At 36.4% G+C, this 24,119-nt stretch overlaps 5 protein-coding genes across 8 annotated transcripts; all 5 read right to left on the bottom strand.

Annotated features, from left to right (window-relative positions):
* Positions 1-74: 74 nt before the first annotated feature.
* LOC105459085 lies at positions 75-1,897 on the bottom strand. Its single transcript, XM_011704782.1, has 4 exons — positions 1,760-1,897; positions 1,288-1,482; positions 812-985; positions 75-716 (listed from the first exon to the last, which is right to left on the bottom strand). Exons 1-4 carry the CDS (start codon positions 1,802-1,804, stop codon positions 435-437), a joined length of 696 nt encoding a protein of 231 aa, XP_011703084.1. The 5' UTR covers positions 1,805-1,897; the 3' UTR covers positions 75-434.
* A 320-nt stretch (positions 1,898-2,217) lies between these two features.
* On the bottom strand, positions 2,218-4,945 carry LOC105459087. Its single transcript, XM_011704784.1, has 4 exons — positions 4,552-4,945; positions 4,029-4,223; positions 3,518-3,691; positions 2,218-3,438 (listed from the first exon to the last, which is right to left on the bottom strand). The coding sequence occupies exons 1-4, from the start codon at positions 4,597-4,599 to the stop codon at positions 3,142-3,144; spliced, it is 714 nt and encodes a 237-aa protein (XP_011703086.1). The 5' UTR covers positions 4,600-4,945; the 3' UTR covers positions 2,218-3,141.
* Positions 4,946-5,036: 91 nt separating this feature from the next.
* On the bottom strand, positions 5,037-7,119 carry LOC105459086. The gene is made up of 4 exons (XM_011704783.1): positions 6,985-7,119; positions 6,467-6,676; positions 5,604-5,777; positions 5,037-5,506 (listed from the first exon to the last, which is right to left on the bottom strand). The coding sequence occupies exons 1-4, from the start codon at positions 7,027-7,029 to the stop codon at positions 5,192-5,194; spliced, it is 744 nt and encodes a 247-aa protein (XP_011703085.1). The 5' UTR covers positions 7,030-7,119; the 3' UTR covers positions 5,037-5,191.
* Positions 7,120-7,726: 607 nt separating this feature from the next.
* On the bottom strand, positions 7,727-9,879 carry LOC105459088. Its single transcript, XM_011704785.1, has 4 exons — positions 9,748-9,879; positions 9,152-9,358; positions 8,382-8,555; positions 7,727-8,295 (listed from the first exon to the last, which is right to left on the bottom strand). The coding sequence occupies exons 1-4, from the start codon at positions 9,790-9,792 to the stop codon at positions 7,978-7,980; spliced, it is 744 nt and encodes a 247-aa protein (XP_011703087.1). The 5' UTR covers positions 9,793-9,879; the 3' UTR covers positions 7,727-7,977.
* A 670-nt stretch (positions 9,880-10,549) lies between these two features.
* On the bottom strand, positions 10,550-24,003 carry LOC105459091. Of its 4 annotated transcripts, XM_011704791.1 has the most exons (15): positions 23,879-24,003; positions 22,264-22,436; positions 21,972-22,021; positions 17,504-17,654; positions 17,215-17,431; positions 16,793-16,888; positions 16,196-16,433; positions 15,757-16,061; positions 14,049-15,666; positions 13,668-13,948; positions 13,488-13,572; positions 13,065-13,407; positions 12,698-12,938; positions 11,748-12,607; positions 10,550-11,492 (listed from the first exon to the last, which is right to left on the bottom strand). In XM_011704791.1, the coding sequence occupies exons 4-15, from the start codon at positions 17,632-17,634 to the stop codon at positions 11,321-11,323; spliced, it is 4,587 nt and encodes a 1,528-aa protein (XP_011703093.1). In that variant the 5' UTR covers positions 17,635-17,654; positions 21,972-22,021; positions 22,264-22,436; positions 23,879-24,003; the 3' UTR covers positions 10,550-11,320. The 4 variants fall into 4 exon arrangements, with proteins under 4 accessions (XP_011703093.1, XP_011703089.1, XP_011703090.1 ...); XM_011704787.1 differs by lacking the exons at positions 21,972-22,021; positions 22,264-22,436; positions 23,879-24,003 and adding an exon at positions 17,901-18,303; XM_011704789.1 differs by lacking the exons at positions 21,972-22,021; positions 22,264-22,436; positions 23,879-24,003 and adding an exon at positions 17,901-18,303 and having other exon boundaries at positions 11,422-11,528.
* Positions 24,004-24,119: the final 116 nt, after the last annotated feature.

The raw sequence follows: 24,119 nt of genomic DNA on the forward strand, positions 1-24,119 counted from the left end.
TCCATTACTAATAATATCACAAACTTTCACTGAACCAATTTTGCGAAACGCACGCAAGAACATTTACAAGTTAATTGCACTGTCAAACAAATTTTTTAATTATTTGTCTTCAGATTTCATCAAAGAAAATGATACTCTCTTTAGGCGCATTCGGGGAGCACGCTCTATCTTTATCATTCTTTAGACGTAAAACAAGGATAGAATGACGCGATAGCACTGACATCGTGTTCCCCGAACATGCCTTTAATCGTGAAGCTGTCTTTTTTAATGCAGTAGTATTTTGAGCATAATGAGTCTTCTCGCGAAAACGATTTTTATTCGAACATTAATATAAAAGATTATATTAATATAATCATTAATATAAACATTAATGTAAAAGAATACAAAAGAATCTTAGTCAGGGGTTTTATATTAGTAAGAGCTAAACCCTTCGACTACAAAGCCTCGAGACATTTGGTTGCAGCCAATCTGACTTGTGTGATCTGCGAGAACGCGGGTGAGTAAACATTGAACACGCAATTGTTTCCTTGTAGAACGATATTATTGGACGCAGATTTGGCGGTGAGTTCGGCGGAATTTGCCTTGTTCTGCAAATTTTTCACAGCAACGTTGGCTGTCCCTAATTTGACAGCGACGCATCTTTGCACTTGGAAAATGTCATTACTGATGCAGTTCGGGAAGATGCTGTCCAATTCTGCTACCAGCGTGCGTCCGGTCTGTGAGAAAAGTAATGTAAGTAAATTTTTTTTTTAGTTTAGGCTCAGCGAAGAGTCAAGTAATATATATGATAATAATAATTGTGAGAATTTACTGAGCTGAGATCGTCAATAAAACCAAGTTCGCTCTTGATGGAGCTTTCAGCAATGTCGACGCATCGTTGAGCATCATTTGACGCTATATTCCAAATATTTCTCAAAGTGCTAGAAGCGGTATCGTAGCATAGCTGCGCATTCTTACCCTCTGCCTTCGCCGCTTCCACTTCATTCTGACAAATAAATTAACCAATAATGTAATGAATAATTTAAAAGTTAAGACAGTAGCGCATCATATATTTATATTGTTTGATAAAACGTTGCATTCTGCAGTTATATTAAATGCGGTATATAGTTTACTATATACGATATTGCATGTCGTTTAACTGCACGTTGGAAACTGGGATGAAAATTAATTAAGACGAATTCGAAAAAGCTGTATCTGAGAACTTCTCTCTCGAGAACTCGTTTGACGCATTTGTTAAATGGCATACTAAATTAGTACATTTCGATTAGTGCAGATCAATTAACTTACGCGTATCGCATCAAGTGTCGGATTGCTATAATCGTTGTGTCTTCGCATTTGTTCTATCCAGTTATTTTTGACTTTGAAAATTGTGTCCTGTGCGACGTTTTTGCGGAGACGCTCAAGTTGTTGTATATTATTCTGAACTTGATTTTTCGATCTTTGCACGCCAGCTCTCAGTATGTCTAAAGGATTAGCATTGACCTAAAAAAAACGTTTCTTTAATTAATTTGATTCTTTTTAACAATTGCATATATTCTTGTAATCTTTGTCAACTCTTCGATTTTTATAATTAAATTTTGTTAATGAGAATATTATAGAACTTTATATTATAAAACGTTACGTCTAAAAATAATTTTAAACGTTGATAAAAAGATCATGGAATTTATAATTTAATGATTGATTGAAACTTGAAACTGAATAAACATTCTTTGAAAAAATTTAAAAGTATTTATCACAGATTATTTTTAAAATAACTTACAGTATAGAAGGCAATTAAAAGGCACAATGCTATAACAGTCTTCATGTTCGTTTGTGAATATCACTCGGAAATTGCTCGAATTGACGCTAAAAGCCCGCTAACTGACAAGCAAGTTAATTGCACTCTCTTATATATGTATGTACATATGCAGTACATATACATACTGTGGTGATGATAACCCACAGTGTCATCAGCATGTATTAACTTGAATAAAAGAGGGGAATCCAACCAAGTAGAAAATTTACGACATCTGTACCCGTATACATGTAATCTCATGTGTGAATTCCCCACAGTAGTGTGTAATCCCGGTAATCCCGAAACAAATAGAACATGTTTAATTGTGATAAAGTGTATCAACAAAAAATGAAAAGATTTTTCGAATAAGATCACGATTAAAAAATAAAGCTAAAATTTAAATGTCGACAAAAGCTAAAATGCGATTATTATTAGTGCCTAAATAGATATACAAATTAATAACGATTGTCTTAATTACAATTGTAGAGATAATGAATACAAAAATAGTTTTTATGTATAATTGTTATCAAAATAATCGATAGCGATATAAAAGCTGTTACATCTATTACTACATTTAACTTTTATTGAATCTTTATCTTCCTATTAAGATTTTATATTGAAGAACTTTTTAATTTTGTTTTACTTTTATTTAAAATAAGATTCATAAGAAATTCGCGAAACATCAATAATTTATGATTTCTAGATTAGACAGCAGTTATATTTTCGACCGTTGTGACATACCTTATTTAAACTTTAAGACAGACGTCAAACAGATGTTTCAGATTATACAAACACATCTTTTCGCAGAAAATTTAGTACGTAATTTAATCACTGGCTTAAAGCCTATAATTAAATGATACTTTATCGTCCATGGCATTATTAACGTTATAATAGTATTGCGTTTTAATAAAAAAAATGTGGATCACATACGTAAATACGTCGTAATGATCTGTTTTAACAAAATATTATATTTTATGGTAAAGACATTAAATTCTATTTGTGTCAATAAAACAAAACTAAATTATAACTAGGTATAATATCGTAAATTTTATAAAAATGTATTTATAACAAGAGGCATTTACGAGTGAATCGTATCGATTAGTAATTCCTGTTTTGCAATTATTTTTATTAATTTTGTATTATACAAGCTAAGAGAAAAAGAGAGCTCTCTTTTAAGGCAAATAATAAAATCTCGAGATATGATATCGTGAACTCTACTAGCTTATTTTTCAATTATGGAGAGAGAACGGACAACTGCCTTTTTCAAATCATAATATCTTGACAATTTTTTTCAAACGAATAATTTCAAATAGCAATAAATCATAGTCGATCAATATAATATTGATTAAAGATAAATCTTCCTCCTTCTATATAGCTTTGAGGCACCTGGTAGCAGTCTCCCTGGCCTCCTTGATCTTCGGATGTGTGTTCAAGTAAGCGTTCTTCAAGCAGTCGATGCTCTGCTGATGAACGACGTTAAATGCGTTTTTAGCAGTCGATTTGGCGGAACTGGCGTCGGTCTTTAAATTTTTTACGCGAACCGTACTTATATCAAGCTGCTTCTTGATACAATTATGCAATTTTAAAATATCAATAAATCTCGAATTTTTTTTGTAGCAATCCGGAAAGATGTTATCCAATTCTTCTATCAGGTTGCGTCCGTTCTATAAAAAAAAATTAACACGATATAGTTTGATGATTATTCACTTGGTAGAAAATAGTCACATATATACAAGAACTTACTGTGATAAGATTATCGATGAAACTAAGGTTGTTGCTGATACAACGTTTCGCGGATACTTGACATCGTTCGGCGTCGGTGTAAAATGCATAGCGGGCATCCTTAACAATATTATGAGCGGCATCATAACATCGTTGAGCATCCTTGCCTCTCGCCTTGGCGTCTTCTACCTCTTTCTAATGATAAAGAAATCAATAATGATTAAACTATCACGTTATAATTTTATTTCTATCATTTTATCGTGTCGTGTTTTACAATTATCAAGAGTGTCGCAAACACCGATATAAATATCATGATTGATTAATTCGAGATAAATTATTTAGAAGATTAATTCACGCATCTTTCAATAAATTTAAGCCTCTGCATCTGATTTATGAAAAACATTTAAAACGAATAATTTCTAATATCTTTAATATAATAACATAAAAAAGATTTATTCAATACATATTTTTTTGAAAGTCTGTCAAACTCATCATGCAGCTTAATAATACTCTAATGCGAATAACTACTTACACGTATCGTATCGAGTATAGGATTGACATATTTATCGAACTCTTCCATTTTTTTCAACCGTTCTTTTATGACTGTCAGGTCTACATCTTTCTCAACGTTATCGTGGATACGTTCGAGTTGCTCTATGATACTTTCCACGGACTTTTTCGTGTTTCGCACTCGAAGTAGCAAAAATTCCAAAAAAGTTGCATCGACCTAAGATTGAAAATAAAAGTAATATTAACAAATGCATTATTTTGAACAAACGCATATTTTTTGTACATACCATTCAATTAATATATATAAATTTAATTGGCAGTATAGTGTTATTTAATAAAGAATGATAAAAAAGAAATTTTATTTGTTTGTTCGAGAGAAAAGATCTTGATTATTAATTTAAAGCTAATTTTTTTGGCATTGATTTTTACAATCTTCTTTTACAATATAATGTTAATGTTATTAATCTTAAACGTTAAATTAACGTTCTGCGAAGACAAAATTGTATCTATCACAAATTATTTTTCAAAAAAGAAAAGAGACTTACGGTACAAAGTACCGCAGCCAAAAGGCATAATGCTATGGCACTTCTCATGCTTGCTCGTTAATATCACTCGAAAATCGTTCAAGTTGACACTAGAAAAGTAAACTAACTGACAACCGATATTAATTTCATTCTTTTATACGTTCGACATCTTAATGAAACATGAAGTCTTTAATGGAATACCATAATACTACTTTTATTTTGACAAGTTATTAGATTTTATCCGAAAGATAATCAGATTTTATCAGAAATATAATCCATTTATATAACGATAAGACACTACTTATCATAAACAATTATGAAAATTTACTCGAAACACGTACGCGATGAGTGACATTTGCAAGCAAGTAAAAAAACATTGACAATTAATAATTTAATTTATCATTAATTTTTAAATTAATTTTATTTTTCTTAAAAGTATACACACACACACACACACATACACAAATTTTTTTTAAATATATCGTATAAAGCTGTAAAGCACATTATTAACAATCAAAGATTTATTACGCGATATGCATAAACATGGTAGCATATATCTTTATCAAATTAATTATCTTATTTCTCAAGATGCGCATACTGATTTCTCTCGAGTCTTATTTTGAACATAAATCGTAATTTACAAATGCATTATTAGGCTCTCTTAAGCAATTAAACTCTGTTTATTCTTTTTCTCCACAGCGTCACGAACGCATCTGGAGTTAGACATCATTGCGCCCTGACTCTCGAAACGCGCTAACAAATAAGCGTTGGTTAGACATTGGGTAGCCTGTAAAATAACGTAATTGGATGCTGACAATGCGTTGTACTCGATGTATTTGGCGCCCTGCTCAAATTCCTTTACGGCAGTATTGATTTTCTCGAACTTGTTAAGGATGCAGCTCTGCATTTTAGTAGTATTGTCGCTATGGCAGTTGAGGATGATATCATTCAATTGCTTTATTAGCTCGTCTCCAAGCTGTGGAGGAGATTGACACGAATGACACGATTATAATCAAGTCCACCATTAATTTCCGATTCAAATAACATAAAATAATGACAATCGCAGCACCTACCGACATGAGGCTATCAAGAAACCCAAGGCTACTCTGAATGGACTTTTCGGCAGATTCTTGGCATTTCGTAGCAGTTTGATATGCTATGTCGCTATGTTGATTTATAGCCCAGAAATTAGTATCGTAGCAGTACTGCGCATCTACACCTCTAAGCTTTGCGTTATTTACTTCCCTCTAAAACAGAAAATTAATAACCAGTAATAATTATTTAGGCTGCGTTTGCTTTGGGCGCTCACGCATTATAAGCGTCATATTATTTTTGTCGTTCATTACATGCAGAAGGAAGATAGAATTAATGAAGCTTACAGCACGTGCAAAGCGAACACGGCTTTAGTATACATTACATCGTTTTGCAACACAATATATCTTTTTATCTTATACTATAGACATCATAGCGTGCTTTGCGCGCGGTTATTTAACTTTTTCTTTATTTCTTATTGTAACATAATGTTTAAGCGTCGTCTGTGACAATGAGACTTAAGACTTAAGCTTTAAGAAAATTGAACCAATTATAGTCGATTATTCATCTCACGTGACAATACATACAATTTACATTATATTACACTATTAACTCTTCGAAGTCGCTCGCGAAGTAACCGCAGTAAAAGAATTAATCAGTGTCACGCGGGAAAAAGCCAAGAATAAACTTCGAGATTTTGCGATAATTCGAATATCGATTTAACATATCTATTTTTTTAGATAGAATTATTAAAACTAAAAATATTTATTTGATATATTATATTTTTAATGACAATAATTAGTTTAGATAACGATTACTAATGAAATAGGCAAAATAAATTCGGAGTATCTCGACACAAATCAATACAATTACAAATTATAAATTAATGCAAATTATTACTCACGCGCATCGACTCGAGCATTAACTTTACGTAATCTCTGTAATTATCCATTTGTTCCCACCATCTTTTCGTGACTGTTAAAATAGTGTCCTCTTTAGTATCAGCGCGGACACGCTCAATTCGCTGCATGATACGCTCCACATTCCATATTGCATTTTTTACTTGTAGCTTTGCATCTTCTAAATAATCCGGTGGTGGAATAGGAGCATAGACCTAAGTTCAAAAAATGAACATTGTATTAATGAAAGCGTTACTTTGAATAATCATATATTCTTGCAATTATCGTCGATTTGGATTAACGTGGCATTTAAGTATAGTCGACAAGAGTACATCAAGATGGTATAAAAACGAAACTTTAATCGCTCAGAAGAGAGAGCGATTTAAAATATCTAAGCAATCATTCACTCCATATTAAAAATAGTATAGTATTATATGTTAAATGCTTATTTATCATGTGCAAACTTTCATCTTGACCATCTTTTTTCACAATCTTTTCTCACAAGAGTAAGATAGCAACTTACGGTACAAAGTACAGCCGAAAAGCACAAAGCTATGGCGATTTTCATGCTTGCTTATTGATATATCTCTTGGGAGTGGCTCTGTTGACACGAAAATTCGACTAACTGATAAGTATTACATTAATTGCGCCTTTTTATATATAAGGTATGATAAAAAAACACTGTGACAAGCTTTGAGAAGTGGTAGAGAGAGAGAGAGAGAGAGAGAGAGAGAGAGAGAGGGAGAGGGAGGGAAAATAAGATAAGCAAATCCTACTTAATAATCAATGTTCAAGAATGTCTGATCTCAAAGATACCAAGTCAAGAGTATATAGATATCCTTGCGATTCAAACGCTTTTATCACGATAGTGCATAGCAGTAGTATACATACATAGCTTTGTTTGAACTTTTAAAAGTTTAAAAAATTATTTTTGACAGAGAAGAAGCATAAAAAGCTTCGCTGTTTAATAAATCGATTTGAGCACATTATAAAAAATCTCTTCTTTAATCCTGAAGATAACAACTTCACGAATAAAGGAGTTGCCGAGTTCATGTGCGATGCAAATTGATATTACTTATTATTACTCCTACACGTAAATCGAACAGTAGATTAGATGATCAGAAAAGAGATAGGCACGTGCTAAAATTCAATTGTTTAAAGATAAGACGCGGCTTATCGCATCTAATTTTGCAATCTTATACGCAGAACTTATACGCGCGATGAAGGTCGATGGCAAATATATAAGAAATTATATAAACAAATAATTCTTGTTTTACTGGTATTTTAATTTTTTTTTCATATTACATACAAAGTTACTCTTTCGAAAAATACCGTGTGGCACTGAATTCGGAGCACGTACTACTAACTATGCTAGTTTTACATTCAGTACAATAAAATATCGTGTAATATCGTGATGCTTTTCTTTGAAATCACAATCCTGGGACGTCTTATGATTCCTGTCGAAAATCACTTTTAATAACGTATAACGGGATTAGTAAATGAAATAGTCTTAAAATTATGGGATTTCTGGTGCCAAATTTGTTGTCGTGGTCGTTTGTAATTGGATGCATTGAGTGACTCTCATTCTGATCATCACCCCCGCCGAATATGTGATGGAATAAGCCTGTTTAATACAATTGCCGGCCTGCATAATGACATTCTTGGACACGGGTGCAATGGTGATCTCTGCGTTAATGCTATCACCCTCCAAAGTCCTCAGAGCTCCTTCTGCTCTCGCCAATTCGCCGATGATGCAGCTCTGCATCCTATAAATGTCGCTGTCGTGACAATTCAAAAAGATATTGTCGCACTCCATCGACAGCGTGTTTCCGGTCTGTGGGAAGAAGTTAACGCGATTAGCATTTTATTGATATTAATTACGATCGTAATCGATATATACTGTCGTGAAAACATATATACCAAGATGAGACTGTCGATAAAGCCAAGGTTGTTATGGATGGAATTTCGAGCGGCGTCCTCGCATTTTGAAGCGTCATCGTATGCTACTTTCTCGTTATTTTCGATACCATCAATGGCCTCTTGATAGCATGAGTCCACATTTCTACCCTCCGCCTTAGCAGCATCTATTTCACTCTAAAGATAAATAAGTCCTTCATATAGCAAATAAAAAAAATTAACTGTCTGTACATTTTTTATCAAATATCAAAGTATCAAAGTCATCAAATAATTATCATGCATGGAATTTTACGTGTATCTTTGATCTTTTATCATTTAGATTCGACAAATTTGAGTTTGGTCCTGACTTGAAAAAGGCATTTATAATAAATTATAAGATACATAATTGTTATTATAGTAGCATTTTATAATACAATGTTATAATATAATCTTACGATATTGTTATTCTCGATTATCTGAAAATTTCTGTGTACATACAAATATCACGAAATTATAAACTACAGTGTACTGTGTATATCCGATTTACAGATTATTATAAAAATATTGTTCGGCTGTCTAAGGCATTAATGGGACAATTTTGTAACCCTATAATTAAATTAAAAATATTATAATTTGAGAGTAAGCGGCATACGACATGACGTATAATAAGTTATAGTCTTGAAGACTTAATCGATATATACATGTCTCTGACAATTTATTAGCTTTGTCAATAATTATAAAATAAATAAGGAAAATTAAGATTATGTTAATCGTAGATCGATTTTAATACTTACGCGTATCCCAGAAAGTAATAAAGTTTTATATGTTCTATGACTATCTTGTTCTTCATCCCATTTTAACGAGACTTGCCGAAGGGTATCATCCTCGGTCTGGACACGGAGTAGTTGAAGTTGACGTATAACAGTCTCCACATTCCATTTCATGTCCCTCACTCGAAGCCTCAGAATTTCCAAATCGGTCGACGTTGGAATAGCCCCGACCTAAGGTCGTGGAATTATAAGAGTCAAAAATAACAAGTGCATCATTTTAATTGATTGCAATGACATATTTGTACGATTTTTGTCAATTTAAATTAATATTTAATCAATATTTGAGATAATCGATAAAAATATTGTATGGTTAATAAGAGAAACTTAATGAGAAACTTAATGAGACAAACAATACATTTATTGTATAAAATATTTTTTTTCTTAGCAAACGTTCCCCTCGACAATTATCTTGGCCGCATCTCTTTTTTAATAAATCAATTCAATTTCATTAAATCTTACTATAATAACTATAAGCTTTGAATTAAAATTCGCTATACAAATATAATAAGAAAAAAAAACTGTTGCATCTATTATAAATTGTTTCTCAACAAGGAACTTACGGTACAAAGTGCAGCCAAAAAGGACAATGCGACGGTGATCCTCATGATTGTTTATTGATATCACCAGGTGTCGTTCGAATTTACACTAAAAATCGGCTGACTGACAAGCGATATTAATTGCGCCGTTTTATATATGCAACGCTTTGGTTGAATACCAATGATTATTTCGATAACGATTGTAGAGATAACGATTACAGAATCTATCGAAATATTTATGTAACAGCAGCGTTCTTTTCTCTTCTCGGCCCTTATCCTTCTCCCGTGATTTTATATCGAAGAGAAACACTTTATTTTGTTTAACTTGCATTTGTTCTAAGCGACCCATAAAAATTTCACAAGGCACGTTGACACATCATTTTTAGATCAAACAAGTAGTTATTTTTGCTGTTATAATAATGGCCCCCTTAAGATTCTAAGCATATGTCAAAAAGTGTGAACAAGTGTTTCCGTGACAAACGTTTCTTTTTCGCAAAAAATTTATTATGTAATAAATGAATCCATTTTTGTGCGACAAGATACTTTCTTTGTTAGAAGAGAATGCTTTCGTTAGCGGAAGTCATTATAAGATCGTTATATCTTATACCATACCATTTGCAAACAATTGACAATTTATCAGAGGTAAAAATGAGAATTTTGAAAAAATAAGCTTTCTCTACTTTTGATAGATTATTTTTGTACAAAATCATAAAAGTAGATTACTTTGTTAAATTATGAATTAAAGTGGTGGAATATCATAAAAAACTATTTCACGTTGCGTTAGATTAGGTTGCATTAGATGTAATTGACAGACTGCATACATTGCTAAATGTAATTCACAACAGACTTTATTGGATTATATCTTAACATATACATGAAGCATGTAAAAAATCGTGATCGCCGCCATCGCAAAGGTGCATGCCATGAATGACTTAAATAAAATCAGAATGAAGAATAATGCGCGATGCAAAAAGTATAGACATAAATAAATTACAAAGTCACAGTATATAAACATCAGAAAAGAAATGTACACCGCGCATTCGCACTAATAAACTTAATCGCCTATTTACTAGGATCACAGTTACACACACACATTCATAATATGTGTAGTTTAGTACACACTGTTTTCGGCTTTTTACTCGTCGAGGATATATCGAATCGCGTTATCCTCGCATTTGTACATCGTCCTAAAATAAATGAATCTAAATAAATATGTCGTCTAAAAAAAAAGCCTATGACTAGGTGATATCTCTATCTTCGATGGCGCTGCTAGCGATAATACTACTGTCGCATTTCCGTTAGAAACGAAATGTGTTCGCGATTAAACTTTAATTAAAAGTAACTTTACAAGCGCATGATAATGCATATATATATATATATATTTATATATTATATCATACGGCTTAAAAACAATTTTAATACACTGTACATCACTTATACTCGTCTCAGGCTATTTAGGTAATTTGAACTTTTCAGCTCATCCTCGCTCAACTCGCTCGTCTTCATTCCGTTTTCGAGGGTGAAATTACAGTTACGACTGCTGGGTGGGATGATCACGGTTACAATTGCGAGTGTGAAGAGTCGTCGAGAAGAGGGGCTAAGTTTGAACGCTGCGTACACATGCTCGTGGTACCAAACCTCTTCGATCACCTTTCGCGCACAATAACCACTTATTATCCACCTCTAATATTACTTTCAATTTCTCCCCCTCTGCAAATGAGAGATGACCGGTGTCCGACGGTACTCTGTGAGTGAGAGTACGGACTTCTCTGCAATCGAGACGCGCGAACCGTTATCGTACGAATCTAAAGAAAGAGAAAAAGAAAAAAAGGGCTAAAATACAAAGCGGAACAAAGGCGAAGGAAAGCGCAGTATATAAATAAAACATGTACATGTAAACAATGGTTAGATTATTTAATTTGTAATGCAGCTCGTATAAATAATATTTGCAACCAATATAAAACTCGACAAAAAAGATAACAGATTCTAAAAGATATACGTATTCATTAAACACCGATACTTACTTGTGTGGATGTTTTGAAACTGGTGTCCTCGAAACGGTAGTAACAGTTGGTCGCGGTAGAGAGGTCGAAACGGCTCGTCTATGAGGCGAGATTAGATTCCTGTCATTCGACGTTACTCCGTGCGATTTGTATGGTAAGGAACTCGGGCGTGCAGTATGAGTTCGTGTCACACCTAGAGTATCCTGATCGACGCGGCTGGTACGACGCGTCACGTCTCTCGCTTTCGTATCCATAGGTTTCTTTAGAGTTGTCTTTGTTGTGGGAAGGTTAGCGGGTTTCTTTAACAAAGAGATTCCCGACATGGGTGATTTTGATGATTTCCCGACGATATTCGCCGTAACGTTAGACTGCTTCACTGGTGACGTGAGCAATCTAGGTATCTTTGACTTCCCCACGCCGAATGTCCGAACCGGCGAAGAAGGAGTCATCGCCGCGGGTTGACCTTTTTTCCCTTCCTTACCGATCATCAATTCCCATTTTTCCTGCAGTTTTTTGAATTTTGTTTCGGCAGAGAGACCATCGTCGTCATTCGGTTTAGTATCAGGACTGTAAAGTTTAGATTGTGGCTGCTTGCTTGCTTTTTTATTTAAAGGAGAATGTTCCAGACTATCTGTGTAATCTTCGGAATCTTCGGAAGTCAACTTGTCCAACGCGTAAAACGCCTTCGGATTTATGGCACTGAAACGTTTCTTTGCGTTCTGAAGGTCGCCTTTATGCACGATGCTGCATTTATCGTCCATGTAAGCGATACAAGATTTTGGCCGCGTCTTTTTAGGACTGGGAACCATTCCGCAGGATTCCGTTTCCTCGAGACCCTCAAGGTCTTTCATAGTCAAATCGGCATTTCTATAGCTCATGGCCTGCAAAATTACAAAATTACGTATCAAATAAACGCACGCAGTGGCATATACATATTAATATAAGAGAAATCAAACGACAGGTTTACTCACATTGACGGTATGATTATTCATATTCCCAAAACTATTTTGCAATTGACGATATTGATAGAGAAGATCCAAGTGAAATGGACAGAATGCAAGCGGATTCAGGATGTATAACAATGAATCGACGATTTCTCGGACATTGGAATTGGCCAAAGCCGCGACGAATAAGCTATTGTTACTGTAATGTTTCCGTAAGATTGATTCACGTGTACATAAATATGCAAACCATGCATCTAGAGCTCTCAGACTAGAAAAGAATGGAATAAGTTCATTAATTAAAATTTATTAAATAAATAAAAATTATGTAACAAGTATGAATGGAATACAGAGTGATGGAAAAACTTTGAACTTTGTAAGATAAATTTCAACTTACTTTAGCAAGCCGAATACAAATGCATGGAACTTTAACATTCCTTCTGTAATAACATCTTCGCCATTAATTCTCTGCACTAATTCATTCAACGTCTTTGTGAGGGGTCCTTGTTGAGAACTAGCTTCGACGACCTGCCAAACGCTATTAGTAATTGGTCCAAAGGTGGAATTCAAATGGGGTTTCAAGCCATCCGACATAATAGCATATAAGGCTGGGCATAAATTGCTCAGACAAATTTGCGCACACTCGCTTCTCTCATTATAACTGGGACGACTGTGATTGGAATCAGCGTTCCAATATTTTAATAAAAGATCCACCGCTCTGTGTACAGACGACACCATTTCTGGAAAGAGTATCGCATTAAATTAACTTGAAGGAATTTTTACTTGATAGTTGAATAACGAGAATAAAATGCGCTCGTACTTTTCTTCTCCTCCAATTCTGTTAATTTATCCTCGGCCGCCTGGTCGTAACTTTGTTCGTTTACAACGACATTCAGATTATTTAGCTGAAATAAATAAATACTCTTACATATACATATATTGCAGAACAGGAAAAAAGAACAGCAAAAAATTTACTCGTGCTAAAATTAGTATGATTTACCTTAGCATCCAGATGCTTTTTTCTTTGGTGCACAGCAAAACTGACGGTTTTTCTCTGCGATTCTCCCATATCAATATTTTTAACGAGTGGATCCTTGTTCATTCTCAAAGCTAAAAATTTTCTCACATATGATCTCACTTTAACTTCATTGTCAACATCTCCGTCGCTGCTTTGCGACGAGATTGCACTACGTTTCAAATACTCTTCCAATTGCTTGATGTCATCGTCGCTATGTTGAGAAGTTTCCACATTCGCGTTATTCGTAATGTCATTTAATTTCTCTACAATAATATCACATTGTCAAGCGGGTTGACACAAAGTCACAGGTCGACTGAAAATAAAGGCAGTCCGAATAGATTTGTCAAAATGATTGATCCTTACCTTTAAGATACCTCTCCGCTTCTGTCTCGTCGACATCCTTTTCCGAATCGATCGTTCTTTCGCGACATAATAACTGCAAATCGTTGTTCATATAATATGGCTCTTGCAAGGACATTCTCTTGTTTACTTCTACAGACTCTTCCGATTGCTCGCCCACATCACCCATTTCGAACATGCTGTATCGTTTACTCGCGAGAACCTTGTTCTTTCGTAAAATGCTCCTAGGCAATGGCGGTCGCGGCGGTACTCTGCCATTATTAAAATCAGATTCACCCTCGCCTTGTGGTAGCGATACGGATCGCTTTGGAAGAGACGGGCAGGTCTGCCTCGTTTGATTGAGCCTATGCATTTTCTTGTCGTTATTCAAACTCGCCTCCGAACTAATACTGTCATAACGGTATAAATACAACGGGTTGATCGCATTGTTCGACAGTGGCTGCTGATTTGTCGAGGAATCGGTTAAAATTGTCGACGAGCCTCTATATCCGGACGACGGCTGCGTCGCAGTGCTGCTCGTTGACGAAGTAGTATTCGGTATAATCTCGCTGATCGGTCGTGTCTTGTGACGCATTGGAGGAGACAAACAGAATAGGGGTCGTTTAACCTCCTCATTGATATTAATGTATCTCGACACTTCCGGTACATCATGTAAAATCTTTTTGTATTCATACGGTAGAAGGAACGTCAGCGACTCCCAGTCCTTTACGTGCGCAAATCCACGTTGTCGCAGAGCGTCGATATCGTTACACGAAAATGGTCTACCTGAACGAACAGTACGTTTCCATTCCATCTTATTTCTGTCAAATGTGTGTGGTTTCAACGCGATGTTGTCAATTTTGGTATCTTTAATCTTGAGAAACGACAGGTCGGGTAATGTATAATTCGGATATACAACATACACAGGTTTGTTGTTAACTGTTGTTTCTAGAAAGGGACCATGTTTCTCCTTCAGCGTGGTAAAAAATAAGGACGTTTGAACCGCATTGTCCTCCATTTCCGCGCTTGCTTGTATTCCCGTTGTTCGGCAGATCGGATGTTTCCTTTCCGTCAAGCCAGCCCAGCCGTTCTTCTGTTCGAAGGGATTGTTGATATCGAAGCTCCGTTGATCGCTCATGCAGCCCGACTTGGATATACTCTCCGAAAGTTCTTCCACCGATGCAGACGACGTCATTTCGACTTTATCGTCGTTGTTTCGTATCGCACGGTTCAAAACGTTCAAGCTGTCTCTCTGATTTTCCACATCGCGATTATTAGTCACGTCGCGCCTGATCCAATTTATAGAGAAATCGTTTTCGGGCATGCGACGGTCCGAGGTATTATCCTGACCATTTTGCCGTTGTATCTGAGTGTTTGTATTGGTCGCGCTGTCGCTACCGCTATTGCTAGTGGGCCAGCCACTGTTGTCGCTAACGGAATCCGACTGATCCAAAGTAAGACTCATTCCCTCCACGCTCATACTCTTTTGCTTCATAAACAGTCTGACGAGACTTAAATTTTGCAGCTTTTTTGTACCAGCATTTTCCCCATTGTCCGAACTTTCCGCGTTTGTCGAACGACTCATTGCGGATCCAGAGCTATGCAACCGTTGCATATGATTACTTGATTCGGCGGAATCAACCTAAACAAATGAAATTTAAATTATGAATCATGCTAAATTTATCAGTAGGATTATTACACAAGTCGTATAAATAAATGTATATCTGCTTACACTAAAATTAAGAGGTATATTAGTATGCTGGAATTCACGAACGCGAGACAGATCTGGTAAGCTTTGACTCCGTTTATTCATCCCACCGAGCGTCAGATTAGCAGCACTTTGCGAGATATCTGGTATCGTGTTATTGTTACCGGAAGGATGACGAGTTATTACTTTATTCATAGAGGAATGTTTCAAATTACTCCACGTCGTGTATATCTTTGAGTCTGAACAGGCCATTGATAAATCCAGCATATTTGTCATGTCTTTCGGCTTGTCATAAAATACATCTGGTGATTCATATGTCTTGTGTTTATCTGAAATTAATAATGTGCTGAGTAATTATATGTAAAAAAAAGAATACAGTAAAAAAAAAGTTTAAGAGGTAAATTATTTTCAATTAATAAATATTTGTATTAGATTATTGTTCTCTATGTAATATATACATTACCTTGATTTTCAAAATCTTGAGAGCCATCTGAATACATAGTCATGCTGCCCTCAAAAGCGATGGTATAATTATTTTTATTATTCGTTTGACAGGTGAGTAACATATCTTCGCAGTCGAGCGAATCTACGCTATAACTACCACCCGGTGGTAACATTGGAGTCTCTTTGACTGGAGAAAATAGCAACGACGACTTGCATATAGATATTGTATCGGTGGTGGAACATGCGGAATCTTCTCCCTTTAAATAATAATATATCATTGGTGCATTAATCGTGGGACCATAATATTAAACTTGTTTTTTTTTTTTTATAATACATACACATCTATATGGTACTATAGTCAAGATTTTAATAGGATTACATATTTAAGGTATCGACTAGAGTCTCGTTACTATTAGGAGGGGGATTATTAGAATGGCATTTAATTATTATTAATAGTAAAATTTAATATTACAATACGTTTATGTATGTTCATGCAACAAAAAGACAAATTGGATATAAGTGATATAAATTGTTAGTGAGATTGACTGTATATCAAATGTATAGGGAACACTGTTTATGGCAATTGGGTTTGTACTTTCGTCAGCCATTGTCATACCTGGCTACTGGTATGAGGGCTGATGGAGGAACCGATGTCAAGCTTTTCCATGACAGATCCAGATATACTGGCATACTGTTCCCTTTGATAGTTAAACTGTGGCGATAATGGAACATATATACCAGACTTAGAAGGTTATATAAAAAATTTTTAAATAAAAATGCAAAAGTGCACAAAACCAAATTCCTATTTTAATATTTAAAAAACGCGAAAGTGCGCAAAACTGGATTCCTATTTTTTTAATACAAAGCTTCGTGTAAACTGCCACAAGTTTGTATTTGTGCAATGACATAAACATGAAATTGATTATTTTACAATTTCCATAATACACATCCTCACATTTGGCATCTGTCAGTTTACATTCGGCTTAGATGAGGAATTGTAGGGGTTAATTAAATTTATATATAATATCGAGTATTTACTTCGGAATGTTGAACTGGTTCTGTACACATGACAGGCAGAGCCGTAAGGAGGGTATGAATGTCCGCCGTACGAAAGCTTTCCATGTCAATCTCCGCCAGATTAGCGTCCAAATTACGAGCGAGATCGTCATAGTAACCCACCAGATCCTTAGGGGTATAGGATGCGGAAAGCGACGAAAGAACACTGGGATGAATATGTAGTCCTCCATCTCGATATCTAGAAATTAGGATGTTACGCATCAGGGTACAGTAATATCGCCGAAATAGAGTCAAGTGCTACATTACCTACCCATAATCGATAAACCATTGATATTCAACATTGTCTTGAACAAACTCTGAACCAACCAGATCCTGCTGGATGGAATCTGTCGCCGGATTAGAATTGCAATCTGATCCTGGAGTTTGTGGCTCTTCCATCATTGCTACGCCTTCTCCTGCGACTAAAGAAAAAACTGGGTCATCGCATAGCAAGGAAAAAAATGTATTTACACAATCAAGTATATATATATATGACGAATGTCATAATGAAAGATATTCCAAGTACGGTGAATGATGCAGCTTTGCTTCCCCCGTAAAGTAATCGTAAAGTAATCGAACGAGATTGTGAGTAAAACGACCAAGATACATATTTGGATTCGAAAGAATCGACAAGACAACGCAAGCGCGTTTGCAGAATGTCGACTTACGAAGGTAGTTTACGTCGCGGCTTTCACTGACATTGGCGATACGACCGTCACGATCTGTACGACGCGAGCTTGCCGAGAGATTCGCGTCCGTAGGAGGACTGGACGATTCATCGGCTCGCGTCATAAAAGTCGCGGAAAGATACGACTCGCGCATCGCGGTTTCGTAACCTTAGTCTCGCGAAGTGCACCTCGGCTTCATTTCCCTCTTTCTCCCTCCGGCGTATTTGGAACGAATAATCCCGCGCGCACACACACGTAATCGCGAGGTAATTCGGCCGAGATTTCCTCTCGAAGCAGCTTGTATTTACGATTACGATTATGCGATCGCACGTCGTATCGCCCGTGACTGTCCGTGACGAGACGACTGTCTTGACACTGGCACCGGGCACGAGGCACGAGACTGATCACTGACGAGAGAGACGACGACACGAGTGTATGTACATACATACATTGACATACTAGTACATACATACGAGACACTGTTCGTTTTAGCTGCACCTTCCCGCGTTCTCTACACTTGACATCTCGATGCGAGGCTCGCTCGCGAGCTGGTCAATATGGAACGTCAATTATCTGAATATTGATTCCCTCCCACAATCGACATTCCAATATGAATAAAGATTTTGAGAAAAAAGTTCATCATATGATCGAATGGAATTCGATATATATATATGTGTGTGTGTGCGTGTGTGTATACATATATATCGAATTCCATTCCCGAATTAAAATCTATTACATCTATTTCAATTAAATTGCAAAAAGAAAATGTTATAAAACGAGAAAATTAATAAATTTACGAGTACATATGTAATAATAATATATCATCGCTGCAGCGATAATTAAATGACTCGAATTTGCACGCCCGCATATCATAACGTGCGAGTCATATATATTATTTGCTTCTAGGTATTCGCGTATCATATAATTATTGGGAAGACGGATAATTATAATTATATATATGGGATCAATCAAGTATAAATTATTATATATCTCCTCTCTAATAAAAGAAAAATAGCGTCTCGCTGTTTTACAAAATTGCGGAATGACATATATAATTAAAATTGACACAGCTGAATCAAATGGATTCGATATTATAGCGGCCGAAACGCGCGACGAGGTGCAGCGGATTCTTACGTTTTTGCGAGATGCATCTATTATCGACATAGGATTGCCGACCGCGGTGCAGCCTACGCCTGGGCGACAGGCTCCCGCTCCCGTACCGCCTGCATCGCCTACACCGCCTACACCGCCTGTCACAAGTGGGTGGCGGCGGCGGTGGCGGCCGCCGCGGCCGCGCCGTGGGACTCGTCCGGCCCACGGAGATCTCTGCTATCTTCATGACGATGCACAGCAGCAGCACTAACATCATTTGTCAACGAGTACATATATCAAATTCGCGCTCTCGCGGCCGTCCGCTATATCATAATATAGCGTTTCCGTACTCGTCAACGCGCTTGAATCATCAACTGAATCACCGCGTGGAGTCTGCACTGAATCGTCCAAATGCGCCGACGATATCGCGATAAAGTCCGTGATAACGTGAGATAATCCTTTACAATTGACGTGATTTCGAAGCGCGCAACGATGCTCTATATATTATTATACTATTTTTTTATTGCATGCGATCGTGATGAGTTGCGACGCTTGACGCAAAGTGCGTCCTCTTTTTCTTATATTTTTGATTTCTAGATTCGCTGTCGTTTAATTTAATTCTTTAAACTTCTTTCTTTGCTAAAGATCGTGATCGAAACGGATATTATATATATATAGTCACATCCCCAAAAAAGACGAACATTAATCGCGTCGACGTTGGAGAAACGCGACGTGCGAGAAAATATTATTTGTCTAACGACATTCTCGGAGCTTTAGCGACTTAATCTATTTAAAATCGTTAACTATATAGCCATAAGTACATATATAAATTTTATAGCGTAGCTTTCCAAATTTCCGTTCATCTGCGCCCTCCCAAAATTATCATGGTTAAAATTATCATAGAGAAAAAAACGACCTAAAAAAATAAAAATAAAAATAAGCATGAGATTAAACTTTTGTAGAGTTTCGTAGAAATATTATGTTACAACGCAACACGTCAATTACAAAATCTAAGAATAATTATATTATAGTATATATTTGTTTGTACGATTGTCGATAACGTCAATGTTTCCCGATTACCTCCTACGACCGATTGGACTCATATGATAATGACCGACTTATTTACGGTTGCTAAAGTCAAAATCCATAATTATAAAGCAGATTATATCAGAGATTTGCTGAATAATTTTCTACAAGTATAATTCAATGTAATGAAACAAACTCGCTATATAAGTTTGGAACAAATTCTTCGTGTAAATTCCTCGTTTGGCAGATTGGCAATTTCGAATCTAACCGATAGCAAGATTGAGGGAGATTACAGAGAGAGAACTCATGCAGGCTCGAACGGGAAGTTCCAGTTATACTAATCGATCAGTAGTTGCATATATAAACGACCTCACGATGAATTTGGGTGCATTCAACCGTATAATTTGCTTCGGTAATTAGTAATTTCTTATTAAAGACACGTTGATCCACAAGAAGATCCTCTAAAAGAAGTTATCTAATAAACATATTTAATTATAATTTTATAGAATTTTTTAGGCTTTAATTGAGCGTTTTTTAGGCAAGCATTTCGTCGTTTGTCAAGTCGTAAGGCTTTTTTTCCAAGATCAAATAATCGTCGTACCAAATATAAGAGACGCGATAAAACGATACACTGAACAACGCACACGCCCGATCGCGATCGCGAACACGACCGGCACGTACACGTACGTTAAACACTTTTTTCACCGGCGGACGATCGCCGATCGCGATCAATCACTCTTTCCACGGCGCCGAGAATCACCCGCGCGCGATCGGCCAAGATTATTTTTCCGCGACGGGCCCTGAATGAGACTACTACTCTCTCGCGGGAGGGCGTTTGCACACGGCACCACACGACGCCGGACTCTAATCTCTATTAATAAATGCTCGCACCGCCTCTCCGGTATATATACAGGGCAGAGCAGGCAAGAGCGAGAACGAGATGGAGAGAAAGAGAGGAGAGATAAAGAGGAAAGAAGGAAACAGTTGAGATGCAGCGAGAGAACGCGATCCTACTCCGAGGGCTCGGCTTCGTGCAAGCGCGACGATCGCGCGGATCGCGATAAACATACGACGCGGTAGCACCGCTGCTCGAAAAAAAAATGTCAATCAATGCACCGACCCGCTCGCGGCCAAGTATGTATACGTATGCAAAATCGAAAATTGGAGCGGAAACTTTAAAGGTTTTTATCGCAGACATTGGAGAGGCTGAAAATGGGACTTTAGGCAGCTATATAAGTATGTAAAACTGTTATGGAAAGTTATCAGTACCGCCGCGATGTTTTTAATGAAACTATACGCGCGTTTTAATCTCTGATGTAGCGCATATATATATATATTTTTTTTTTTTCGATCTTGTACAACGAACGACTGCTGCACGCGACATCGCGTTCAACACGTACTCGGCCGAATCTGCAGGAAGGTTTTACACGCGATTCGAAACTTGAAAGCAGCTCACTTCGACCTCGCGCCGCGCGGGTTATTACCTCGGTATCGAGGAAGAGATCACAATTTTGCCTTTACTCGATCCGTCAATGTTCATTGCTAATTGTTGAAATATCGTGTTTACAGCATTTTTTTGGTGACTGCTGCGGTCACGCGAAAATAAACGCGATGCATAGAAAAATTTCTTTTTACGGATATTACGTAAAAATTTTAAATAACATCTGTCGGTCAATCGAAATAGTATTATTGTCCAATATGTATATATCTTTGGCAAAATTAAAACCGCTTTATTTCATATCATGTATAGTAGAAATGCGCGATTCATTCAAATCCGATTCATTGAGAATCGTCACGTCATGTGAACAAACGGTAACTATAAATTATTTATAAATATATAATCCGATATGACACACTTGCAATTAATTAAAAGTTTCGGCAGCTTTCTTTTTATCATCTCGCAAGAAATCTATTGACGTCGGCTGATAAATAATTATAGAGTGTCTGACTTACCAATCCGATTTCCACCGCTATAGATGATTTTCCCGCGGCGTTAGTAACACCTGAAAATGTCATTTACTATTTATTTATCTCATTAATTGTCAATTCACCACAAGTAAAATTTATAAATACGTTATAAAATTGCCCGAATTTTAAACTAATTTTAAATTATTAGGGTATAATACATATTTTACCCACACTCACACTTTAATCATTTATAAATAAAATCATTAATCACTAACAGAATAAAGAAACGCCGTGTAATAAATAACGCGCACGTTACGAAAATTAAAGAAGCGCAAACCTGTTTGCGCCGGATTGACAGGCTCCAAGCTGTAGATTCTTAGAAACGGTGATATCGTTTTCAGATGACTTGATTCAACGGTAATCGACGTGTAAAATATTTTACGTCACAAGCTGCCATAATCCCATCTGGTGTATATACGTTAGCCGGCGTGAATGACGTTAATGACGACGCTGCAAGTTAAAGACATAATGGAACGTAGCGATTAAAAGGTACGTTAAGAAGTACGTGCGCGACTCTCTGATCCTCTCCTTCTTTACTTGCGTGTTGCGTGCGGTCACGTAAAAATTCTATAACTGTAACATTATGCGATGCAATATCGCCAACTACTGTTATCTATAACATGATGCGGTTAATACAATAAATTACGCTTTTAGCTTACGACAGAAATTTAAAAGAGACAAGATCGCATGTATATACGTACTTATAATCGACAAATCTCTATCAACAGCATTAATAAAATTTAATTTAACTCTTCTCGGAATTCTCCGGAAAAATCTATGTAAATTAAACATTTTCTATTGTAAATTAATTTGACTGTTAAAAGTGTGACTTTTTATCATTGTGTCGAAGATAGCTATAATTAATATTAGCCGCTGCTTGAAAGTAAAACGCGAATTCATTTCGATGCATTTGTAAATCAAACATTATATACGATACGGAACCGCGACGCGCGATACTTAAAATTTAGATGCTGTGACCGGCCTGGATATTATATTTCAACTTTGGAATGCTTCCGGGACTAATTAACATATAATGGACACACGTCATCATCCGCAATGTTTTCTCCTTGTAACACTTATAAAGAACTTTGGGCGAATGATAGCTGTAAATTTGAACCGATTGAAATTGAAACTTTCGAGAGCAAAAATTGAGTTTTATCAAACTGATCTATTATTTTACAAAAGAAAGTGAAATTTTAGGGAAAGCATCTTCCATGAGATGATCCGAAGAAATAGAAGAAAACTTGCTCTCGTTCGGATCAGAATTAATTGTTTATTTTGTAATCGTTAGAAAGATCTAAGCGCAATAGTACTTAGAAATAGAAAAATATAGCAGAATAAAACAATAATTTGTATGCGATCGTTTGTTACATTTAAAATCCATGTGAGTGAACGTTTTAGAATTGTCTACAAAAAAATCGATACATGGGCTATTTTAATAAAGCACAGCAGTCGAAGCCAGATATACTAATAGAAACCGAATCGTTACTGCAGATATATCCATACAAATAATATATCGCGAAAGTTTTCAATGTACGCGTGCCTGATTCAACAATTGCGCCGCAATTCCTAAAAAATACGATCGAGAAACTACACACGAGAGATTCGTCCACCGCGCCGGTTTAAAGGGTATCGCTTCTCATCGATTTTACAGAGGACTTTCGAGGTCAATGACGTATCACGCTCGTACATCTCGATGATTCTCTCGATGATCAGGGAGCGAAAGATGATTCCACATGCGAAAACAAGAATTTCACGACGGCCTCGCACAGAAATCGCGATCTCGTGCGAAAAAGACGCAAGGGAGAACGTAGAAACGCCCACGTACGCTCGCGTCGCCTCTCCTCGCAAGACCGAAACCAGTCGATATTAGAAGCAACCAACATACTCACGTTCATGACGAACGAAGAGAGCAGCTGGTGGCCGTGCTATTCGCACAACCGACGCGCACATTAGGGCATTGCGACAAGGGCTCGTTCGCTCTTTCCTTAAATGGCGTAATTCGAACGACAACGTCACGCGTTATTGGCCGATTATCGAAACTCGGGACGAGTAGCACACTTTCGTAAATGTATATTCTGAGTCACTGAAATCGAAGCCAGAACCCCTCCCTGGCCGCGACAACCCTCGTGC

The sequence above is a fragment of the Wasmannia auropunctata genome, unplaced genomic scaffold (genome assembly GCF_000956235.1).
Source record: "Wasmannia auropunctata unplaced genomic scaffold, wasmannia.A_1.0 LD334209.1, whole genome shotgun sequence".
Taxonomy (NCBI): Eukaryota; Metazoa; Arthropoda; class Insecta; order Hymenoptera; family Formicidae; genus Wasmannia; species Wasmannia auropunctata.

Coding starts and splice junctions, on each gene's coding strand:
- LOC105459085 (XM_011704782.1), bottom strand. CDS start 1,804: ATGAAGACTGTTATAGCATTGTGCCTTTTAATTGCCTTCTATACT. Junction 1,483..1,759: donor TTTTAATTGCCTTCTATACT/GTAAGTTATTTT, acceptor CGTTTTTTTTAG/GTCAATGCTAATCCTTTAGA. Junction 717..811: donor TTATTGACGATCTCAGCTCA/GTAAATTCTCAC, acceptor CTTTTCTCACAG/ACCGGACGCACGCTGGTAGC.
- LOC105459087 (XM_011704784.1), bottom strand. CDS start 4,599: ATGAGAAGTGCCATAGCATTATGCCTTTTGGCTGCGGTACTTTGTACC. Junction 4,224..4,551: donor TGGCTGCGGTACTTTGTACC/GTAAGTCTCTTT, acceptor TTTCAATCTTAG/GTCGATGCAACTTTTTTGGA. Junction 3,692..4,028: donor CTATACTCGATACGATACGT/GTAAGTAGTTAT, acceptor CTTTATCATTAG/AAAGAGGTAGAAGACGCCAA.
- LOC105459086 (XM_011704783.1), bottom strand. CDS start 7,029: ATGAAAATCGCCATAGCTTTGTGCTTTTCGGCTGTACTTTGTACC. Junction 6,677..6,984: donor TTTCGGCTGTACTTTGTACC/GTAAGTTGCTAT, acceptor TTTTGAACTTAG/GTCTATGCTCCTATTCCACC. Junction 5,507..5,603: donor TTCTTGATAGCCTCATGTCG/GTAGGTGCTGCG, acceptor TCTCCTCCACAG/CTTGGAGACGAGCTAATAAA.
- LOC105459088 (XM_011704785.1), bottom strand. CDS start 9,792: ATGAGGATCACCGTCGCATTGTCCTTTTTGGCTGCACTTTGTACC. Junction 9,359..9,747: donor TTTTGGCTGCACTTTGTACC/GTAAGTTCCTTG, acceptor CCACGACCTTAG/GTCGGGGCTATTCCAACGTC. Junction 8,556..9,151: donor TATTACTTTCTGGGATACGC/GTAAGTATTAAA, acceptor ATTTATCTTTAG/AGTGAAATAGATGCTGCTAA.
- LOC105459091 (XM_011704787.1), bottom strand. CDS start 18,054: ATGCGCGAGTCGTATCTTTCCGCGACTTTTATGACGCGAGCCGATGAA. Junction 15,667..15,756: donor ATATACCTCTTAATTTTAGT/GTAAGCAGATAT, acceptor TCATTTGTTTAG/GTTGATTCCGCCGAATCAAG. Junction 12,939..13,064: donor TTTGTATTCGGCTTGCTAAA/GTAAGTTGAAAT, acceptor ATTCTTTTCTAG/TCTGAGAGCTCTAGATGCAT.